The following is a 19,832-nucleotide window of genomic DNA, read 5'->3' as shown; positions in this document are numbered from 1 at the left end:
CCATCTCCCGGAGTTCACTCAAATTCACATCCATCAAGTCAGTGATGCCATCCAGCCATCTCATCCTCTGTCATCCCCTCTTCCTCCTGCCTCCAATCCCTCCCAGCATCAGAGTCTTTTCCAATGAGTCAACTCTTTGCATGAGGTGGCCAAAGTATTGAGTTTCAGCTTTAGCATCATTCCTTCCAAAGAACACCCAGGGCTGATCTCCTTTAGAATGGACTGGTTGGATCTCCTTGCAGTCCAAGGGACTCTCAAGAATCTTCTCCAACACCACAGTTCAAAAGCATCAATTCTTCGGTGCTCAGCTTTCTTCACAGTCCAACTCTCGCATCCATACATGACCACTGGAAAAACCATAGCCTTGACTAGACGGACCTTTGTTGGCAAAGAGACCTTACAGGTTGGAATTAAAGTTATGGATCTTAAAGTAGAGAGATTATCCTGGATTCATAGGAAGATTATCTTGGATTACTTCTTTGAAGATGGAGGAAGAGGACCAGGAGGTAGGGAATGTGGGAGCCTCCAGAAGCAGGAAAGAGCCCTAGGCTGACAGCCAGCAAGAAATGACCACCTCAGTCCTACAACTGCAAGAAACTAAATTCTGCCAACAATTTGAATGAGCAAGGAAACAGATTCTTTGCTAGCGCCTCCAGAAAGGCATACAGTCTGCAGTCACCTTGATTTTAGCCCAATGAGACCCATGATGGTCTTCTGGCCTACAAAAATATGAGATAATAAATTTATTTTTGTTTTAGGTCACAAAATTTGTGGCAATTTATTACAGCAACAATAGAAAACTAATACAAGGAGAATTTTCGTGAAAATATTATGAGATGAATTGTAAAACTTGTGGTGAGTAAACTGTAGGGGCTTAAAATCTAGAAAAGTTTCAGTTAAAGAGTGAGGATTATTAACACGTTTATTTAACAAATGTAACTTGACAACCACATGTCAGATAGAGGGGATACACTGGTGAACAAAATAGTGATGATGATGAAGAGTAATTTCTGCCTGGTACCCGTCAGCTGAAAGGAACATCCATTAACATCAATAACTGATCAGGCGTGGAAATATCCCTTTGCTAGAAATGGACTCTGCTGTGTGATTAAAAATACCATTACAGTTCACCCTGCTTATTTAACTTATATGCAGAGTACATCATGAGAAACGCTGGGCTGGAAGAAGCACAAGCTGGAATCAAGATTGCCGGGAGAAGTATCAATAACCTCAGATATGCAGATGACACCACCCTTATGGCAGAAAGTGAAGAGGAACTAAAAAGCCTCTTGATGAGAGTGAAACAGGAGAGTGAAAAAGTTGGCTTAAAGCTCAACATCCAGAAAACTAAGATCATGGCATCTGGTCCCATCACTTCATGGGAAATAGATGGGGAAACAGTGGAAACAGTGTCAGACTTTATTTTTTTGGGCTCCAAAATCACTGCAGATGGTGACTGCAGCCATGAAATTAAAAGACGCTTACTCCTTGGAAGAAAAGTTATGACCAACCTAGATAGCATATTCAAAAGCAGAGACATTATTTTGCCAACAAACGTCCGTCTAGTCAAGGCTATGGTTTTTCCAGTGGTCATGTATGGATTCGAGAGTTGGATTGTGAAGAAGGCTGAGTGCAGAAGAATTGATGCTTTTGAACTGTGGTGTTGGAGAAGACTCTTGAGAGTCCCTTGGATTGCAAGGAGATCCAACCAGTCCATTCTAAAGGAGATCAGCCCTGGGTGTTCTTTGGAAGGAATGATGCTAAAGCTGAAACTCCAGTACTTTGGCCACCTCATGCAAAGAGTTGACTCATTGGAAAAGACTCTGATGCTGGGAGGGATTGGAGGCAGGAGGAAGAGGGGATGACAGAGGATGAGATGGCTGGATGGCACCACTGACTTGATGGACTTGAATTTGAGTGAACTCTGGGAGAAGGTGATGGACAGGGAGGCCTGGCGTGCTGCGATTCATGGGATCACAAAGAGTCGGACACGACTGAGTGACTGAACTGAACTGAACAGTTCATCTGGTTTCATTCCTCCCAAATTCTTGTTCTACAGACAATCTTTAGGTATTAAGTTAGGGTTTCTAGACATCTTGAACATAGGAGGATTGGTTCTGGCTCCAGGATTCCACATCACATTGACAGGGGGAGGAGAGAAGTTAGGGCACACATGCCCTTTAGTAGTTAAGACTTTGGCCTTTAGTCCTTTTGCACTTCTGTGTATTCATTCTCTGGACCAAGTCACCCTGCTGAGCCAACCCAATGAAGTGCTGGACCTATAGCTGTGACAATCAACCCTGAAGGAACCAAGTTGGGTGTGGCTTCCATAGGCACCTGCAGTGATCCTTAACCTGGGGTGCCCTGGGAAGAAGTGCTCAGGGCTGCACATGGTCCCTCCCTCTCAGAGGCAATGGGGCTGGGAAAATAGCTAGGGGTAGAGGGTGGGTGGGTGGGGGACAGGAGCCCCAACAGCACTAACTCTTTGATGAATTATATAACTTGCTTAACTTGGCCCTGCCTCAGTTTCCACACTCTTGAAATGAGGCTGTGACATAGGGTTGCTATGAGGAGTGAAACATTTAAAGCTTTTAGCACAACACCCAGTACATTGTAAATCATCTGTAAATGTTTTATTATTCAATGCCCAGCCATCATTTACTATCTGAGTGACTTCTAGGAAGTGAGATAATAAAGCAGTATCAAGCTCAACTGTCCATATGGAATAAATAAGTGTATTAATATTAGTAGAGTGCTTCACACTGTGTGTGCCTTTAGCATTTTATGGTTGTGATTTGTTGCTGCTGTTAGGGAAGAGACCCTCAGCTGCAGGCTGGGCAGGGAGAAGCAAGGACGTGACTTCAGCCTGAGGCTCTCCATTCTCTTCAGCTGAGCCCAGGACCACTGGGGTTTCCAGGGAAAGGTCAGGTACTAGGCCAGGAACACCAGGACTCCCTGCTCCTGTTGACACTGGGCAAATGGTCAAGGCAGTGGGTTCCAAGGTCAAAATCCTGAAAACAGGCCACAGAGGCCCGGAGAAGGAGGTATGCGGGAAGGTGTAGATATGAGATGCATCCACAGTGTTGTAGAAGGAGACTTCACCAGTCTCATAGTCCAGGAAAACCCCCAGTTTTTCAGGAGGGCTGGCAACAGTCAGTTTGGTCCGGGCCTCAGTGAGAGTCCGGTAGTCATTCTCATCAGACAGCCCTATAGTCCAGAAGTCATTCTCTCATCTCATTTTAATCCAGCATTTTCTCTTCACGTCCTCCCTGTACACCCCCACATGCCACTCTTTCCTGTCCACCTCCACCTCCCAGTAATGTCTCCTTGACGTGAAGCTCTTGCAGCCAAGCACACAGTAGTACCAATCAAATCACTCGGGGTTGTCTGGCAGATTTCAGCGTTCCTCTGCCCCCTGCAGGCTCCTCTGGTCATCAGACACGAGCAGGATGGGGTTAACTGTGTTGGGATCCAAAATCACATCCTCTGCAGAAATTCTGGGGGGGCAGGATCATGGGTGAACCATTGTTCCTAGATCTCAGAGCCTCAGCCCTCAAGCCCTGGATCTGGTTGAGGAAGCCCAAGTCCAGGGCTGGGTGCCCATAGACTGCCCTGAATGTGACCCTCTCAGCAACACCAGAGGAAAGCCCTAAGGGGCTAGTGTTCAGTAGGAAAGGGGAAAGTGATGAGCATCAGGGTCTGCTTAACCAACATCTAGAGCTGGCTCCTTCCAGCTACATTTTTCCTGTTTCTCTCCCTGAAGTGACTCTGCCCACCTGTATTTCATAGGCATAGATGCTTGCTAAGTCGTTTCAGTTCAGTTCAATTCAGTTCAGTTGTTCAGTCATGTCCGACTCTTTGCGACCCCATGAATCGCAGCACGCCAGGCCTCCCTGTCCATCACCAACTCCCGGAGTTCACTCAGACTCACATCCATTGAGTCAGTGATGCCATCCAGCCGTATCATCCTCTGTCGTCCCCTTTCCTCCTGCCCCCAATCCCTCCCAGCATCAGAGTCTTTTCCAATGAGTCAACTCTTTGCATGAGGTGGCCCAAGTACTGGAGTTTCCGCTTTAGCATCATTCCTTCCAAAGAAATCCCAGGGCTGATCTCCTTCAGAATGGACTGGTTGGATCTCCTTGCAGTCCAAGGGACTCTCAAGAGTCTTCTCCAATACCACAGTTCAAAAGCATCAATTCTTCTGCACTCAGCCTTCTTCACAGTCCAACTCTCACATCCATACATGACCACAGGAAAAACCATAGTCTTGACTAGACGGACCTTCAGTAGTGTCCAACTCCTTGTGACCCAGTGGACTGTACCTGCCAGGCTCCCCTGTCCATGGGATTCTCCAGGTAAGAATACTGGAGTGGTTTGCCATACCCTCTTGCTGGGGATCTTCCTGACTCAGAGATCAAACCCTCATCTCTTACATCTCCTGTATTAGCAGGTGGATTCTTTACTACTAGTGCCACCTAGGAAGCTCGTGCTCCATAGGCATATGGGTTTAAATTTCAATCCTTGTGCTACCACTCATGAAGTGAATGTCTTTTCTCTTTTTTCCATTGACCCAAGCTGTATAATATTTTAAGCCTCAATTTTCTTATCTGAAAAATGGGGCTAAAAAATACTAATCTTTAGGGTAGAAGATAACACACATTGTGTATTTGGTTTAGGGCCAGGCATAGAGGAAGTCCCTGATGTTTTAATAGCTGCCAGTCCTTTTCTGTGCTAAGGGGCATTATGTTGAGGGTTTCATGTGCTCCCAGGCCCACTCTCCATGTTCTTCTACCTTTTCTGGACCCCAGAATCTGTCCTCTTTGGACAGTGACACTGGGCTCCCTTGCCTCTGGTCACCTGTTGGGTTTGGTCAGTGGGAGGCACTGGCTGAAGATTGGAAGGAGCAAGAAGAGAGGCATGGCATTTATTTCCTCCTCCACTTCTTCTCTGCCAGCTTCAGGGAGTGATGCTTGACCGAGGGGATGACTCATCTCAGGCTGCCCGCTCTGTGAGCTACAGCTTCCTGTGGGCCAAACACTCTCCTCCCCATCTCTTCAGGCCCAGCATGGTGACAGCACCCAACTGTTGTGAACCCTTGGGGACTGAATAGTCCTTTGTTGGTTTCCCTTTGCTCTCTTTCTTCCCTTTGTAAATAGTTTATTCTTTAAGCCCTCTTCAACCACCCATTTTGAATATACCGTCTCCTTTTTGCTGGCTTTTTGACCAAGTACACGTTCATTAGCTAATTTAGTCTTTACCTCAACTCTCAAATAAATAGGAACTACAATCATTGTTTACAAGTGAGGAGACTGAAGCTCAAAACATCAAATAACTTGAGGACACACAGTGGCAAGAGGTGGCATATGGACCTTGGTAAAGGACATGACCTTTGAACATTGCTTTCTCTCCTTGGTCACGTTGCATCTGCACTCTCATTGCAATATTAGTTTACCCTGCCTGTCTTTCCCCTCACCTCCACCGTTGATGCCTCTTCCTTCCCATAAAGATCTGTGGAAGCCCAGGAGACCAATTCTTACCAGTTCTCTTGGCACTCAGTGGAAGGCTGCTGGAGACTGAGATCTCCAGTCAGAACTCTCCCAGTCACAGGAACTTGCTGTCCCAGAATCTCAAGACGTGGAAAAGAAAAAGGGAATATGGTCCCTCGGGTTTTCGTCCTGGGGGATGTACAGTGATTCACTCACCAGCTTGGAAGAGGGCCTTCTTCCACTCTGAAAGAAAGGAGACACAAAAAGGAATGCTCATTAATTCTGATCTTTCCCTCACCCATTCTCCTCACTGAGCCTTTTCTGTGTCCCTTTCTTCAGTCTCTTTCTTCATCTACAGCTTGGGTAAATCAGGCATAAAACCTCTCAAAACTGGTGGATTTTCTTCACTCTATTGTGCTGGGGCTGCAGGTGACATGGCCAGGCTATACTAGGCTGTGTGTGTGTGTGTGTGGGTGGGTGTGTGGGGTGTGTATGTGTGTGGGTGTGTATGTCGGCAGGGCAGGGAGTGGTTAAACTGCCCAGACACTATATCTGAAGGTCCTCTCTGAGGCTGTAGAAAAGCAGGGATGGTACTCCCTACAGAAAATGAGCCTCTGGGTTAGATCTGAGTATTCCTACTGCAAATGCCAGTGGGTCACGCAGCAGGGAAAAGGTTTAAATGTTTATCTACCTGTGCCAGGAAACTCAGAGAACATCCAGGTCACTCACCTGGATAGGTTTGAGACTTCTCCCCACCTACAATGGAAGAAAGGTAGAGACATTACCTGAACTCTGTCATTTCTGAGTCCTTTCTTTTTACTTTTGCCTCATCTCACCTTCTTTTTGACCACTCCACCCTTCCTACCTTCTGCCTGTGCCTGTTCAACTCTCACCTCCCCTCTCTTCTTTAGGGAAGGAGATTGAAGGTGCCTTTCTCTATTAAAAAAGAAAACACTCTCTATTCTCCCTACCAAATACTTCCCCCTCTCCAGTCACCCATATTTCTTCTCCTGGGAAAAAGGATCCAGAACATTTCTTTATCCCAGTGAGGAACCCGGCTGGAAAATATATGGGCAGAGACAGTCTTATATGTGAATTCAGAGAAAATGTCAGAGCCACTTACAAGTTATGTACTGGACCTTTCTCCACTCTGAAATGGAAGAAAAATGGTGAGTCATTAAGTTGTAAGTCATAGGAAGATGAGCATAGGTCCCTGGGGGAATCAGAACTTACCGAGCTCATACTGGAGCATCTCTGGAAAAGAAGCAGAAAAAAAAAAAAAAAAAAAGTACTGTTATCGGGGTGGAAGGAGGAGGACCTCTAGAAAATAAATCTTAAAGATGACCAAGTGCTGGGTTGGGTGCAAGAGGTAGGGATGGGGTGAGGTGATCCAGCTCCCTCCTGCAAAACAGGACTCCCTCTCCAGGTCAGATACCTTTTATTCTTTGTTCTTGCTCCTTTTCTGCCCAAGCTGTTTCTTTTTCCTTTTTCGCTCTTTCTTTCTCCGTGAATAGAGTCTCTTTTTCTTTCCTCTGTAGACACAGGAAGTAACCAGCTCCAGCAAGAAGCAGCAGAGAGACCGTCAGGGTCCCTGCAAAGGCAATGATCCAGCGCTGGGCCCTGCTGAAGAAGGGGTCTGCAATGGGATCCAGGCTTAGCTTCTCTCCCTCAGGACAGGGTTCATGGCATTCATCTCCTGATGTTAAAATCTTTCTCTTCCTAAGTTCTCAGAGACCTTTAGGTAAGACTTTGGGAAGCCCTGCAAAGGTTTTATAGATACAATAATAACATAATACCAGAACTTGTCTTGAAATGTCTGTCTCTCACATGTAAATCTGTTATGTAAGCATCATAATCAAGTTTTTTTCTTCTTAAAATTTATAATAAGTTACATCCACATGGTTCCACTATCAAATAAAAGCACATAAAACATTATCCGAGTCTCCTGTCCATTCATACAAGTTTTAATATACATTTCTCTAGTGAGTGAGGTTGGACACTCTTTCATGTGTTATTCCTTTTCTGTGAACTAATAATTCATCCTTTGCTCTTTTTTCTACTGGTTTGTACTATATTTTAATGGGATTAGCATTTACTCTAAATTATGAGTTGTACATGGACCCACCTGCCCCCAACTTTGTCATTCGTCTTTGCTTAAGGATCCAATCTTCGCCACTTCTCTCCAGTTCCCATTGCCTGTCACCATTCCTGGCACATAGGAAATGCTCAGTAAATCCTTGTGAAGTAAACAGGAGAAAACAAAAAAAAAACCTAGTTCCATTAAAGGCTCTGGAACTCAGCTCAGTGACTCACTTTCACTGTATACCACAGAGACGCACACATCCCCCTTTCATTTCTTTTTTCAAAATTTATTACATTTTTTTGTTTTTATACTTTTCTCTTTTTTAATATGGCTATACTAGATTTCAATTGGTTAATGTTTAAATTGTCATTTTGTCTAATTTTCTATAGATTAAATTTTACATATGTCTCTTTTAAGGAATTTTTTTAAACTGAAGTATAATTGACTTCCTTATATTATATTAGTTCCAGGTGTTCACATCCTTCTTTTTCCAACAGCCATGGCTCCTCACAGTACACCTGCAACTAAGCAGGGTACTCACTTGCAATGGAAATCCGGGCTGTCTTTTCCTGGTTGAGGAGGGGATTTCTGATGATACAGGACACCCCTTCCCCAGAGCCACCTTTCACAATTAGAGATGATGTGACTGCATACAGGCCCGCTCCATCTGCAGCCGGAGGTGCTGTCACAGCTGGCATGTTCTGGCCCTCGGCATCTCACCACTGAATCTGGGGCTGGGGATACCAGCTGGTGGACTTGCACCCCTGGTGGATCTCTCCATTCTCATGGCCCATCACTTGAATGTGAAGGTCAGAGCCCAGTGCTGTGGAAAGGATGAATGAGCCTCAGTTCTTGGGAGTGTCCTGTGGTGAGGGTCTCAACAGGAGTTGTATGGCACACTCAGATAATTAAACTCGAGTTTTCTAAGAAACTGTTTGCAAAAGGGTGGTCATAATGAGGAGAAAACTACGTGGAATAGAGCAGTACTCCAGGGCCAGGAACAATGGAGTGTTACCACCCACCCCTAAACCCAAAGGGGAGTGAAGAGGGAGCTGTTTTGAAGACCTAAAGTGGGAGAGACATGTAGAGAGAGCTTTCATAAGAGGAGTTGTGATCTTCTGGAAGGGCATGTAGCCAGCTAGAGGTGGCCCTGCAGTGAATAAGCCAGGGGCATAAGTACCCTGACCCCTCTCTCTTCCTGCTTCTACCTTCTGCTATGGCTCCCCATGGACCAAACCCAGCCAGAAGCTACATGGCAAGAGAAGGAGATATGTCCTGAGAAAGAGATATGCAACACTTGACATGGAATATGAGTCTAGTCTTGGTGTTCTCCTGTGGAACACAAGCAATTTCATGGAATATCAGCATCAAAGGGCCCTTTGTCACTATGACAGGTGAAGACACAAGACCAACAAAAATCATGTTTGACGATAGAGAAAAATAGAGCACTGTCCCAAACATAACCTTGACCAAACATTCCCCTATCCTGGCTGAATGACACCACTCCTTTACTAGTCCCAGATTAGCCTCACTCTAGTCTTCCTCCTGCATAAGATTTATGAAGTTATCCACCCACAGAAATATACCTCCTCCTCTCTGACAGCATCCCATCCAGAGCAAAGCCCATTTCCGTAAAGCTTGCCCTAAATCTCCTAACAGAAGCCCAGAGTCTATGCCAAGTCTCCTCTATCACCCTCTTCCTGAGACCCCCATGCTCCCACAGGGCATGCACTGCTCCTCCTGCAACAAGGATTGAAGTCAAATGGTCCAATTGCAAGTGTGCTCTGAGGCGGTGTGGTTTGGAGAACAGTGACAGCACAGATGCTGCCCTTACAGGTCAGCCTCCCAGGGCTCATGGTGGCGAGTACCTGGAGGGGCCCCCAGAAGCCACCTGGAAGGCAATTGAACCCAGACAACCATGCACCATCTCCAAGGAGATGTTTTCCTATCCTTCCCATCCTGACCTTCCATTACCAGTTTAGACCCTGGCAGTTGGCAGGAGGGAGCTCTTTACTTGACAAGATAGTGTACAGGAGGGGGGTCTTCCTGGAGGAAGACCTGCTTCTTTCCTGAGGGTATCAGAGAAACAAAGTCAGAAGACAGAGGAGGCAGTTCCCGATGATCAGCCAAGAGCTTTGAGAGGTGGATTTGGAGCAGAAACTCTGCATCTGTTCCTAGGTCCCAAGAGGAATACACTCAGAACAGAACTTGAAGGCTCACCTGCAACCTTCAGCTCCAATAAGGCTTTCTCATAGAAGTTGCTGTCTTGGAAAATAGCACAGGTAGTTTCCACTGTCCGAGGCTCTAACGTTGTGTATTCGGAGAACAGCTTTCCCTGCAGTGATGTCATCTCTTAAAATCTCAGTTCTCCCTTGGTACTCTGCCGTCTGTCTGTCTTCCACTTCCTTGCCATGTGCATACATGAAAACCACCTGCCTGAGGCTGGATCGCACCCACTTCAGTTCCATGGTCTCCACGCTCATCTTTGGGGACAGGTGACAGGGCAGCTCGGCGTCTTCACCCACCATGACCAGAATGTGGCCAGGGGGTCCAATCACAGCAAACAGAGCTGGTCAGAAAAGTGGGGGTGGGTAATTCCATGAGGACATCATGGGAAGGGGTTGTCTCAGGCTTAGAAAAGCCTAGAGAGGAATAGGATCCTGACAGAAGGACATTTGTCTTAATGGCATGTGAGCCTTCAGTTTGCAACAGGACTTCCAGGAATGAGTGGATCAAAGGTTCTGACTGGGTGCAAACAGGTAATTATCTGCTTCCAATACAAAACAGCAGCATTGTTCCCTACCTGAGCAAGGAGTCAGCAGTTGGTCAGAGATGAGGCAGATAAGGAGGTGAAATGGAAGGAAGTCTAGGCACCAAGCCATTTTCATCAGTGCTGCAGAGAGATAGCAGAAAGAGTCAGGCAGAAATACCACCTGGAAGAAGATGGAGAATTCTGTGTAGGAACCTCTGCCTCCCCAGGGTTGACTCAGGGAGAAACACAGGATAAGTAGTGTAAGGACCCATGATCCTCCTCTGCCAAAATGTCTGCTTGGGAGTCTCTTCACCTTTGAGTTCCCACATGGAAAACCTCCCGTAAAAATATGTATGTTAAGTGTACAGACAGTAACCCTAACCCATCAAGACATCCTTGGCTCTACTGAGTATGTTCAGAATCTCTACACTCGCCCACACTTCCCCAGCTATGTCAGGTCCAAGCCTCCACCATCACACCCTGATTAATATAGGACTCTCCTTTTTGGGTCCTCCAATTCTGCTTGTGTTCCCTACAGTCTCAGTACAACATCCAGAACATTCCTTGAGTCACATCCTGTCACTCCTCTGTTCAGCACCTTCTGTGGGCTCCCATTTCATTCTGAGTAGATGCTGAAGTCCTTCCAATGGCTGGCATGGCCCTCCTGGAGCTGCATGCTTCACTTCATCTCCAGGCACACTGTCCTTCCTACTGTTCCTTGGACAGAACACGATAGAAGACCTTGACCTTGACTCTTCCCTCTGCCTGGAACCCTCTTCCCCATACATCCACAAGCTCACTCTCTCGCCTCCTTCAAGTCCATCCTTTAAAGTCAGTTCCTCTATGAGACCTTCTCTGATCACAGAATTGTGGTAAACTGTTCCCATCCCCCTCAACTTCTCTCTTTTTCCCATTGCATTTTCACCAGTGAACATATCATACATTTATCATCTGTCTCCAGCTGCTAGAATGTAAGTTCCACAAAGCAATGATATTGGTTTATTTTGTTTCCTGATGTGTAAGACACCTGTAAGAACGGTGGTGGTTCACATGAAACCCTCAGTGAATATTTGTTGAGTTAGTGAATGGATGAGGGCTTACATATTAAACCATCAATACTCACTAGCATTTTAGTTCAGTTTAGATGATCAGAATAGTTGGGTGTCATTCAACTAATGAGAGGAGGGGAGGTGGAGAGTTTATGGAGATAAGCATTTTTCTGCATAATGATAATACTCTTTTGGCCTGGCTTAGAGAGCAGAGCCTGGCCTCCTGTGCTTCCACTGGGGACTTAGTTGTATTAAAGCATTTATTCTTATTTTTCAATAAAGTGGTTTCAAAGAGCAAGCCTATCCTGGACATGCAAGTGTTGCAACTTGGTAAGCCTTTAGTGAACTCTTTTCACAACTGTTCTGGGAATTCCCTGGTGGTCCAGTGGTTAGGTCTCTGCATTTTCACTGCCAGCTTCAATCCCTGGTTGAGGAACTAATCTCATGCATGACCAAAAAAAAAAAAGTTCTTTGGGGGGAAACATTTGTTCTTTAGTGGGAGAAACATCTCTGGAAAGAAAATGGTTCACTTTCTTTTTTCCCTTTCCTCCTGTGTTTATCAATGCTCCTTGGCAGATGGCCTGCCTCTGGGCTCACCAGCAATGAATAATTTCCCTATCTTGGTCTTTGCACTGCTAGGGAAGTGCCTTTTAGGGGTGGAGATGTAATTGTTGGCACTTGCACAGAAGGGCAAATATGTCAACTTCCAAACACACAGCAGACCAGTGCAGCTCATGCCTCTATGAAGTGCTGGGGTTCTCCCAGCACAGAGGCAGGGCCCCTGCAACTCCCCAGTTCCAGCCCAGTGTTTCCAAATGTATCTTGGTCCATAAAAGCACCTCCACCTTGTGCGATAAGAGAAGCGTGGGGCCCTTGCCAGCTAGCCAGGCTTGATTATAGCTGGAGTTCTAACTTGGCTTCCACTCCAACCACACCAGAGTTGTCTTCCTCCCTATATAGTGGAGAGCCTGAGAGTCGATTATTCCAAGACTAAGAACTCCAGATGGAACCCTCTCCTTTCTCCCATCATGTATTCTTTCCTTCCCTGAAAATGTCACATGAAATGGTGTGCTGACGAATGACTCAGGGTGTGCCCATCTGTTTCCTCTAGGCCCAACCCATGGCCATCACAAAGTTTACATCACTCTCCCATCAGACTGTGGTCCAAGATCCTGGCAGATTCCCTGGGTCAATCAGAGGCTGAACCTACCACTTCTTTTTTTTTTTTTTAAGTTTGGGCTAAGCTTTGCGGCTTGCAGGATCTGGACCACTGCCAGTGAAAGTGCCTAATCCTAACCACTGGACCTCCAGGGAAGTCCCATGAACCTACCACTTCTTAACCCCAAGGCGAGTGAATTGGAGGGTTAAGCATAAGGCCGGTCTCAACCAGGCATTTTCATTCCTTCAACAAATGTTTATCCAGCACTCACTGTGTGCCAGGCCCACTATGTGTTAGATGTTGGAAATGAAAAGGGTGTGGGAGGTAAGTCATGGCACTACGATTCAGCAGCTCTGTGATTTCAAAAATCTGCTTGAACTTCAGTTACTCATGACACATTATGAAACAGGAAGTTTAGAATGTACACAGTTGATTTAGTAATTTCACTTCCAGATATCTGGTCTAGCAAAACACTTGCATGGGTGCAGAGAGAATTGTGTGTAAGGCTGACACTGAAACATTATTTTTAAAAGTGGAAAAAAAAAAAGGGGGCTGGTAAACAAGCTAACCAGCCACTCTAACCACTAACAGAAGACTGGTTGGTTAAATAAAGGCTGATCTGTATGAGGGAACTCAGTGTGGCAGTTAAGAGTAATTTATAGTCACTAACCCAGAAAATAAAGATATATTAAATAAATAAAAAGCACACTGCAGAGAAAATTAATGATTATATTAAAAAACAAAACCTAAGTTATTGATTTGTATGTACATGTTTATACCTTGGACTTCTCTGGTGGCTCAGATGGTAAAAAATCTATCTGCAATGTAGGAGACTGGGTTCCATCCCTGGGTTGGTGAGGTCCCCTGGAGAAGGGCATGACAACCCACTCCAATATTCTTACCTGGAGAATCTGCATGGATGGAGGAGCCTGGCAGGCTACTGTCCAAATCACCTTAAAAGAGATCATGCTAAACTGAAAATCGAAGACTGAATGAGAGACACTTTTGTGCTTTGCCTCCTACCTTTGAAAATTATTCGGATGTTTTCAGTTTTAAAAGTTTTCATGTTTTACTCAGCAATTAAAATTTTTTACAAATAATTACTCTGACTGCAACATATTGGTTGTTCAGAAAATACCAACTCCTGTAAATCAACTGTATGTCAATAAATAAATAAAGTCTCCTCACACTAATTCACCCTAAACAAACCAGTATCAGGCCCGCATTCACAGTACCTGCTACTCTTAAACCGGCCTTTGAGAAGAGGCCGGCAGAGGGAGGTGAGTGGGTTGAGGAGGAGCTGGGAGCAGAAATTTGTCCAGCTGGGTTTTTTGGGAGCCTGCATGAAACTCAGACATATCCTCAGACAAAAGATTGCCTTTCACCATATCTTCTGCTCTTCAAAACTGCTCCCTAAGATGCTAGAGAGAGGATATTATTATTATTATTATCATCATTATATAGGTAACAATTTCAATGCTGTCCTCAGAGTGAGGAATATATTTTCACTAATTTTGGGGGGATGTTATTGTTTTTTTTTTTTTTTTATTCCTGATTATAGACTGAAGAAGGAATTCATAGGGCCTGGACTCCATCTTAGGCCTGTTCATGCTGATCATGCTCAGTCACTTTTCCAGCGGATTCTGAACTCTGTGTTTATTGCCTATGAAAACAACAACAGAAGGATAAGTCCCCCTCCAGACAGGGGAACCTTGAAGATCGTATCTAGGTTACTCATCGCCTAAGAGAAAACATACACTAATCACCCCTTCCTCCAGCCAGGCCATAAATTTTTCTATATCTATCAGAGTGTAACCTCGGGTTTATTGCTTGTTGGCTAATTGTTTGACTGTTTGAGCACATGAGCACATAGCATGTGAATGATAGGGTTATTGGGATTGTATTTTCCTTGGTTTATGTAAGTTTCAAGGAATTTGGGGTGGTGGGTTCAGACACATACACATGGGGTATAAAAGATTTTCACAAATGCTGGTTAGGGTCCTTGGCTAAGAGGAGACTCTGCCTTGGGCCCGCCGGTGTAATAAACTGCACTCCACTATCTGCATTGTTCTTCTGAGTGAGTTTGTTTCCCGGAACTCGTGGCTACAACAAGACAACATCAAAACAGAGAAAAATAAGAAGGAATAAAATTTAAATAATCTGTGATAGTAATCATATACTTTGCTTCATGGGACTATAAGGATTTCTGGAAGTATTTTGACCATAGATATATACTAAATGCCTGAAAATTGTCAAAATTATCATTTGACCCAGAAATTCCACTTGTAGAAACTACTCTCAAAGAAAAAAAAGTCAAGTATTAACACAAACATTCGAGTTTAAAGCTGTTCATCATAAATAAGATTCAATAGCAAAATGTAGATACAATTTAAATCTCCAAATTAAATCCAGCTTTGTTACAACTAGAGATAAAAACTTTTTTTTTAATTTAAGTTTATTTATTTTAATTGGAGGCTAATTACTTTACAATATTGTATTGGTTCTGCCACACATCAACATGAATCCGCCATGGGCATATACATGTTCCCCATCCTGAACCCCCCTCCCACCCTAGAAATAAAAACTCTTTATTAAAAACATGATTCCAAAATCCCTTTCATGATTGGACAATGTGTTTGTATCCATTCTCCAACTGTTGCATATGTTGATTCAGATTTTTTAAATTACAAATAATTCTATAATGAACATCTTCACATGCAAATCTTTAAGGCATATCTTTTTTCAGAATCTCTTAGAACACATTCCCAGAGATGACTAGGAGAGATAAGAGTCTTTTGCTCCTTTTTGATCACAGTAATTGATCACAGAACATGCAATCAGCAAGCTTTTTTCATTCACACTGTGACTCTCCCACAAATGCTCAAATTCAGGTCTTTAGCCTTTGCATTGCCCTGCTGTCTCCACCCCCTCATCCCCTTACTACAGCACACCGGAGCCCCCATCACTTTCTCTGGGCAAGGCCCACTCTCAGCTCTTCAGCCTCCCTCCTTCCAAGGCTTATCACCCTGGATTTTACCTATTTTCCCACACTTACCTCTTGGCAATCCCATCTGAAAATTACATTCCACAGAGTAAAGATAATCAATAGTTCCTCATTATAAATAAGAGTCTCTTTTCTCTGGAAGAAAGGAAAAAGTGATGCATGCTCTCTCTGACAAAGAGTAAGAATTGGTCTGTGAAAGAATTAGTTTCAGATTGGCTCAGAGGGGTGGTTCTCATCAGCTGCTGGGTAGAAACCAGTGAGGAGGTTTGAAAACTGAAACTATATTGTGTTGTGAAAAAAAATCCCAGCCTAATTCTCACTTTGTATCACTCTGTGTTTCCCTAATTGAATCATTTATGCATATTTATGTATGTATAAATCAGTATTTATTATATACACCTGCTTTATGTCTTAAATATGATAATAGATTTATTTTTTCTCATAAAAGATTTACTTAGTAGAGAAATAAAAGGTTTGAATGTGTGAAGAGGGGAAGACATGCATTAATTAAAACATTTCTGTGGTTTTTGGCTAACGTCTGTTTGCATGTACAGCAGACATGGAGGGGAATATATTTTACAGCAGAGGCAAATGAACAGAAAACCAAACCCTCTCCACCTTTTTTAGAACCTCTGAAATTCAGGTCTCAGATTCATTATCGAATAATATAATTTTCACATTTTCCAGAGCAGTGTTCTGGTGACTGATTGGCATATTTTACATTTTTCAGAAAAATTCTTATTTGGGATGTTGCTGAGAAGGCTCATGAACCCTCTGAGCCTTATTTGTGCTAATTTCATATGTATTTCTTTCTCCTCTGCCAGTAGGATTCTTAATCACCGAGGTTAGAGTCTGGCTGGTCTGTGGGTACTGTTCCTGTTAGCGGTCTTTGGGACAAAGTGGTCCTATCTGTGGCCTAGAGTCCCCAAGACAATTTGTTCGCCTCTTGGGACAATGAATAAAGCTCAAGGGACTTCAATATGGCTTTGCTGATGGAATTTAATTATATATACGTATATATATGCTGCTGCTGCTGCTAAGTTGCTTTAGTCGTGTCCGACTCTGTGCGACCCCAGAGACGGCAGCCCACCAGGCTCCCCCGTCCCTGGGATTCTCCAGGCAAGAACACTGGAGTGGGTTGCCATTTCCTTCTCCAATGCATGAAAGTGAAAAGTGAAAGTGAAGGCGCTCAGTCTTGTCCAACTCTTAGCGACCCCATGGACTTCGGCCTACCAGGCTCCTCCGTCCATGGGATTTTCCAGGCAAGAGTGCTGGAGTGGGGTGCCATTGCCTTCTATATACATATATATATATATACACACACACACACACACACACATATGCGTACATACACATATATGGGATTCCCTGGTGGCTCAGCAGTAAAGGATCTGCCTGTCAATGCAGGAGACACGGTTCAGTCCCTGGGTTGGGAAGATCAATCCCTGGAGAAGGAAATGGCAACCCATTCCAGTATTCTTGCCTGGGAAATCCTTTGGACTGAGGAGACTAGTGGGCTACAGTCCATGGGGTCAAAAAGAGTCAGATAGAACTTGGTGACTAAACAACCAACAACAACAAGATATACATGTGTGTGTGCCCAGACTTGTCGGACTCTTTGTGACATTATGGACTATAGCCCACAAGTCTCCTCTGTCCAAAGGATTTCCCAGGCTAGAATACTGGAGTGGGTTGCTATTTCCTACTCCAGGGGATCTTCCCAACCCAGGTATTGAATCCTCATCTCTTGCATCTCCTGCATTGGCTTTTTATCACTAAGCAACCAGGGAAGCCTATATATATATATAATATATTTTATACAGGAAAGCCTATCTATCTATCTTTTTTTTTTCTTTCCCCAAGCAGGGATCTAACCTGGGCCCACATTAGTGAAAGCATGAGTCCCAATCACTGGATCACCAGGAAATTCTTGGAATTTAATAATATTACAAAAGTTTGAATTTAGGCTCTGTGGTAGAGATAGCTGGATGCTTGTGCAAGTTTCATTTTCTGTCTTTTTTCTTTTTTTAAAACTTACAAAGAGTTAGCATTCCTTCTGCGGTAAGGTTGAAGGAGGAAACAGACAGAACAGGCTCCATCTTGAAAGCAGGACTCCATCTTGGGCCCGACTGTGGACTTTGAGCTATATGCCCAGTATCTATGGAAATGACATACCAACTGGAAGACCAGGCCCCCTGGATGGAAGAGCCCTAGGGCTCGTACCCAGACTCTCTGCTGCCTAAAAGAATACCCTAATTATCTGTGTAACTGAATAGAATCATAAATTCTATTATGCTTATTGGGGTATGACCACAGGCCTATTGATAATTGTCCCCTTTGTTGTATCAAAGATACAACTTTGATTGTATTTTTCTTTTCTTTTGTTCAGACTAGTTTCAGGGAATTTGGGGAGGTGGGTTTGGCACGTACACTTAAGGTATATAAGGTTTTCAGAAAAACTGGTCAGGGTCCTTGGCTAAGAGGAGACTCTGCCTTGGGCCTGCCGGTGTAATAGTGTAATAAACTGCACTCCACTATCTGCATTGTCCTTCAGAGTGAGTTTGTTTCCCAGAACACGTGGCTACAACATTTGGTGCATGGGCGGGAAACTCCTCACTTGGAGGAGACAAGTCCCATTTGGGACTACTCTGAGGCCTTGCGGCTCGAATCTTCTAGGGGATAAGGCTCCTCGCCCTTCTGGAAGGATTCTGCTTCTCAATGTCCGGACCTCTCATGTTAGCAGGTAGTGGATGGCAGCAGGGGAACTGAGCACTCAGGTGAGGAGGAACCCACCTGGTAGGGTGGAAGACGGGGCCTGATCACCCCACTGGGAGGGATTAGAAGGGGCACAGACCCACAGGAGCCTGGACTAGGCAGGTGGCAACGATTGCTTGGTACACAGGTTGACGCGCGTGTTAGGGCTTAGAAAGGAAATTTGTGAAGGTCATTTAGGAGGTGGTGTCCACGCCGTCTTGGGGGAAATTATTACCAAGCAACTGCCAGGGGATTTTTAGGAGAAGAAACTTGGTTTTTGTGTGCTCGTGTTCTGCCCTCCCCAAGGAGGTGTCCCATCTGCTATGAAATTCTTGACCCCCTCGCAATTATCAGGCTAGAAAGAGGGGGATACATAAGTGAGTACGAATTGGCTTTTCCGGAGATGGCCTGGGACATGGGATATTTAACCCATCTGTATTTTCATCTGCACCTGATCAAGCCCACCAAGACACAATGGACTTTAAAAGTTAAGGGAGAAACAGTCTTGGATCATGTGGTGTTCTGGTTCGGCTGTGCTGACCGGCAGGTGAAGACACGCCGATCCTCCTTCTCCCTTTGGGATCTGGCAGGTAAGGCTCTTCTCACCCCAATTAGGAAGGAGGCAGAATGGCAATTTCAGTGTCATTGAATGGAAATATCAGAAGTACACAGGGTACCGAGAACTTTGTAGACAGAACGAAAAGGAAAAGTAGAAGAAGGTCCGAGAAGGTAAACAAGATGGGGGAGTGAATCTAAGGCAACTGTATTGGAGTGCATGATTAAAAATTTAAAGAAGGGATTTGGAGGAGACTGTAGGGTAAAGATGAAGCCTAACCGCCTCCACATACTCTGTGAGGTCGAATGTCCCCCTTTGGGAGTAGGATGGTCACCAGAGAACACCATGAACTCAAAAATAGTGGAAGCAGTCTATATAGTAGTCACAGGAGAGCCAGGACACATGGATCAAAATCCATATATTGACTCATGGCTAGGGTTAGCTCAAGACCCTCCTATTTGGACAAGGTTCTGTATTCCAGAAGGGAAAGGGAAAAATATTAGTGGCACAAAAATTGACTGATGATAAAAAAGGAAATTCTACAGGATTTGGACGGGGATGACCTGACCCCTCCCCCATACTGGATGATGACGCGCCTGCCTCCCAGTGCTCCACCAGGACCTGAGGCCACCTTAATGCCGGATCCAGGGCCAGGTGAAGCTCCTGTAGCAGCCACTGCTCTTCCACCAGCTCTCCCCGAGTTCGTAGAGCCGCCGTTTCGGTGGGCTCCAATCCCAGCAATGGTGACCTCTGGTCAATGCCCCCAGAATTCCACCTCAGCTGAACCTCGTAGATTGTATCCACCTCTCCCGGTGAGTACTGATGGGAAGGGGGAAGAAAACACAGCAATTAGACAGAGGCTGCTCCCCTCCAAGGAACAGGGGGAAAGAACCCCACTACAGATGCCTCTCAGAGAGCTACAACAGCCTCCAGTTCAGGACGCAGTTCAGGCACTACCATCAGCCCCCTGTAGCCTAGTATTACCAGCC

The 19,832-nt window shown here is 44.8% G+C and overlaps 1 protein-coding gene across 1 annotated transcript; it reads right to left on the bottom strand.

The window, feature by feature from the left end:
- Window positions 1-1,359: 1,359 nt before the first annotated feature.
- On the bottom strand, window positions 1,360-15,732 carry LOC102286267 (butyrophilin subfamily 3 member A1). Its single transcript, XM_070360882.1, is given in 13 exon segments — window positions 1,360-3,486; window positions 5,703-5,729; window positions 6,216-6,242; window positions 6,610-6,636; window positions 6,720-6,740; window positions 6,922-7,122; window positions 7,612-7,722; window positions 8,111-8,392; window positions 9,790-9,841; window positions 9,843-10,138; window positions 10,373-10,462; window positions 13,432-13,482; window positions 15,585-15,732. Coding segments are annotated over 13 exon segments (1,905 nt in total). The 5' UTR covers window positions 15,601-15,732; the 3' UTR covers window positions 1,360-2,782.
- Between the last annotated feature and the right edge of the window lie 4,100 nt (window positions 15,733-19,832).

This window comes from Bos mutus, chromosome 23 (genome assembly GCF_027580195.1).
Source record: "Bos mutus isolate GX-2022 chromosome 23, NWIPB_WYAK_1.1, whole genome shotgun sequence".
Taxonomy (NCBI): domain Eukaryota; kingdom Metazoa; phylum Chordata; class Mammalia; order Artiodactyla; family Bovidae; genus Bos; species Bos mutus.
Note: the sequence above shows the minus strand (reverse complement) of the source record. Positions and strands in the feature narration are given on the sequence as shown.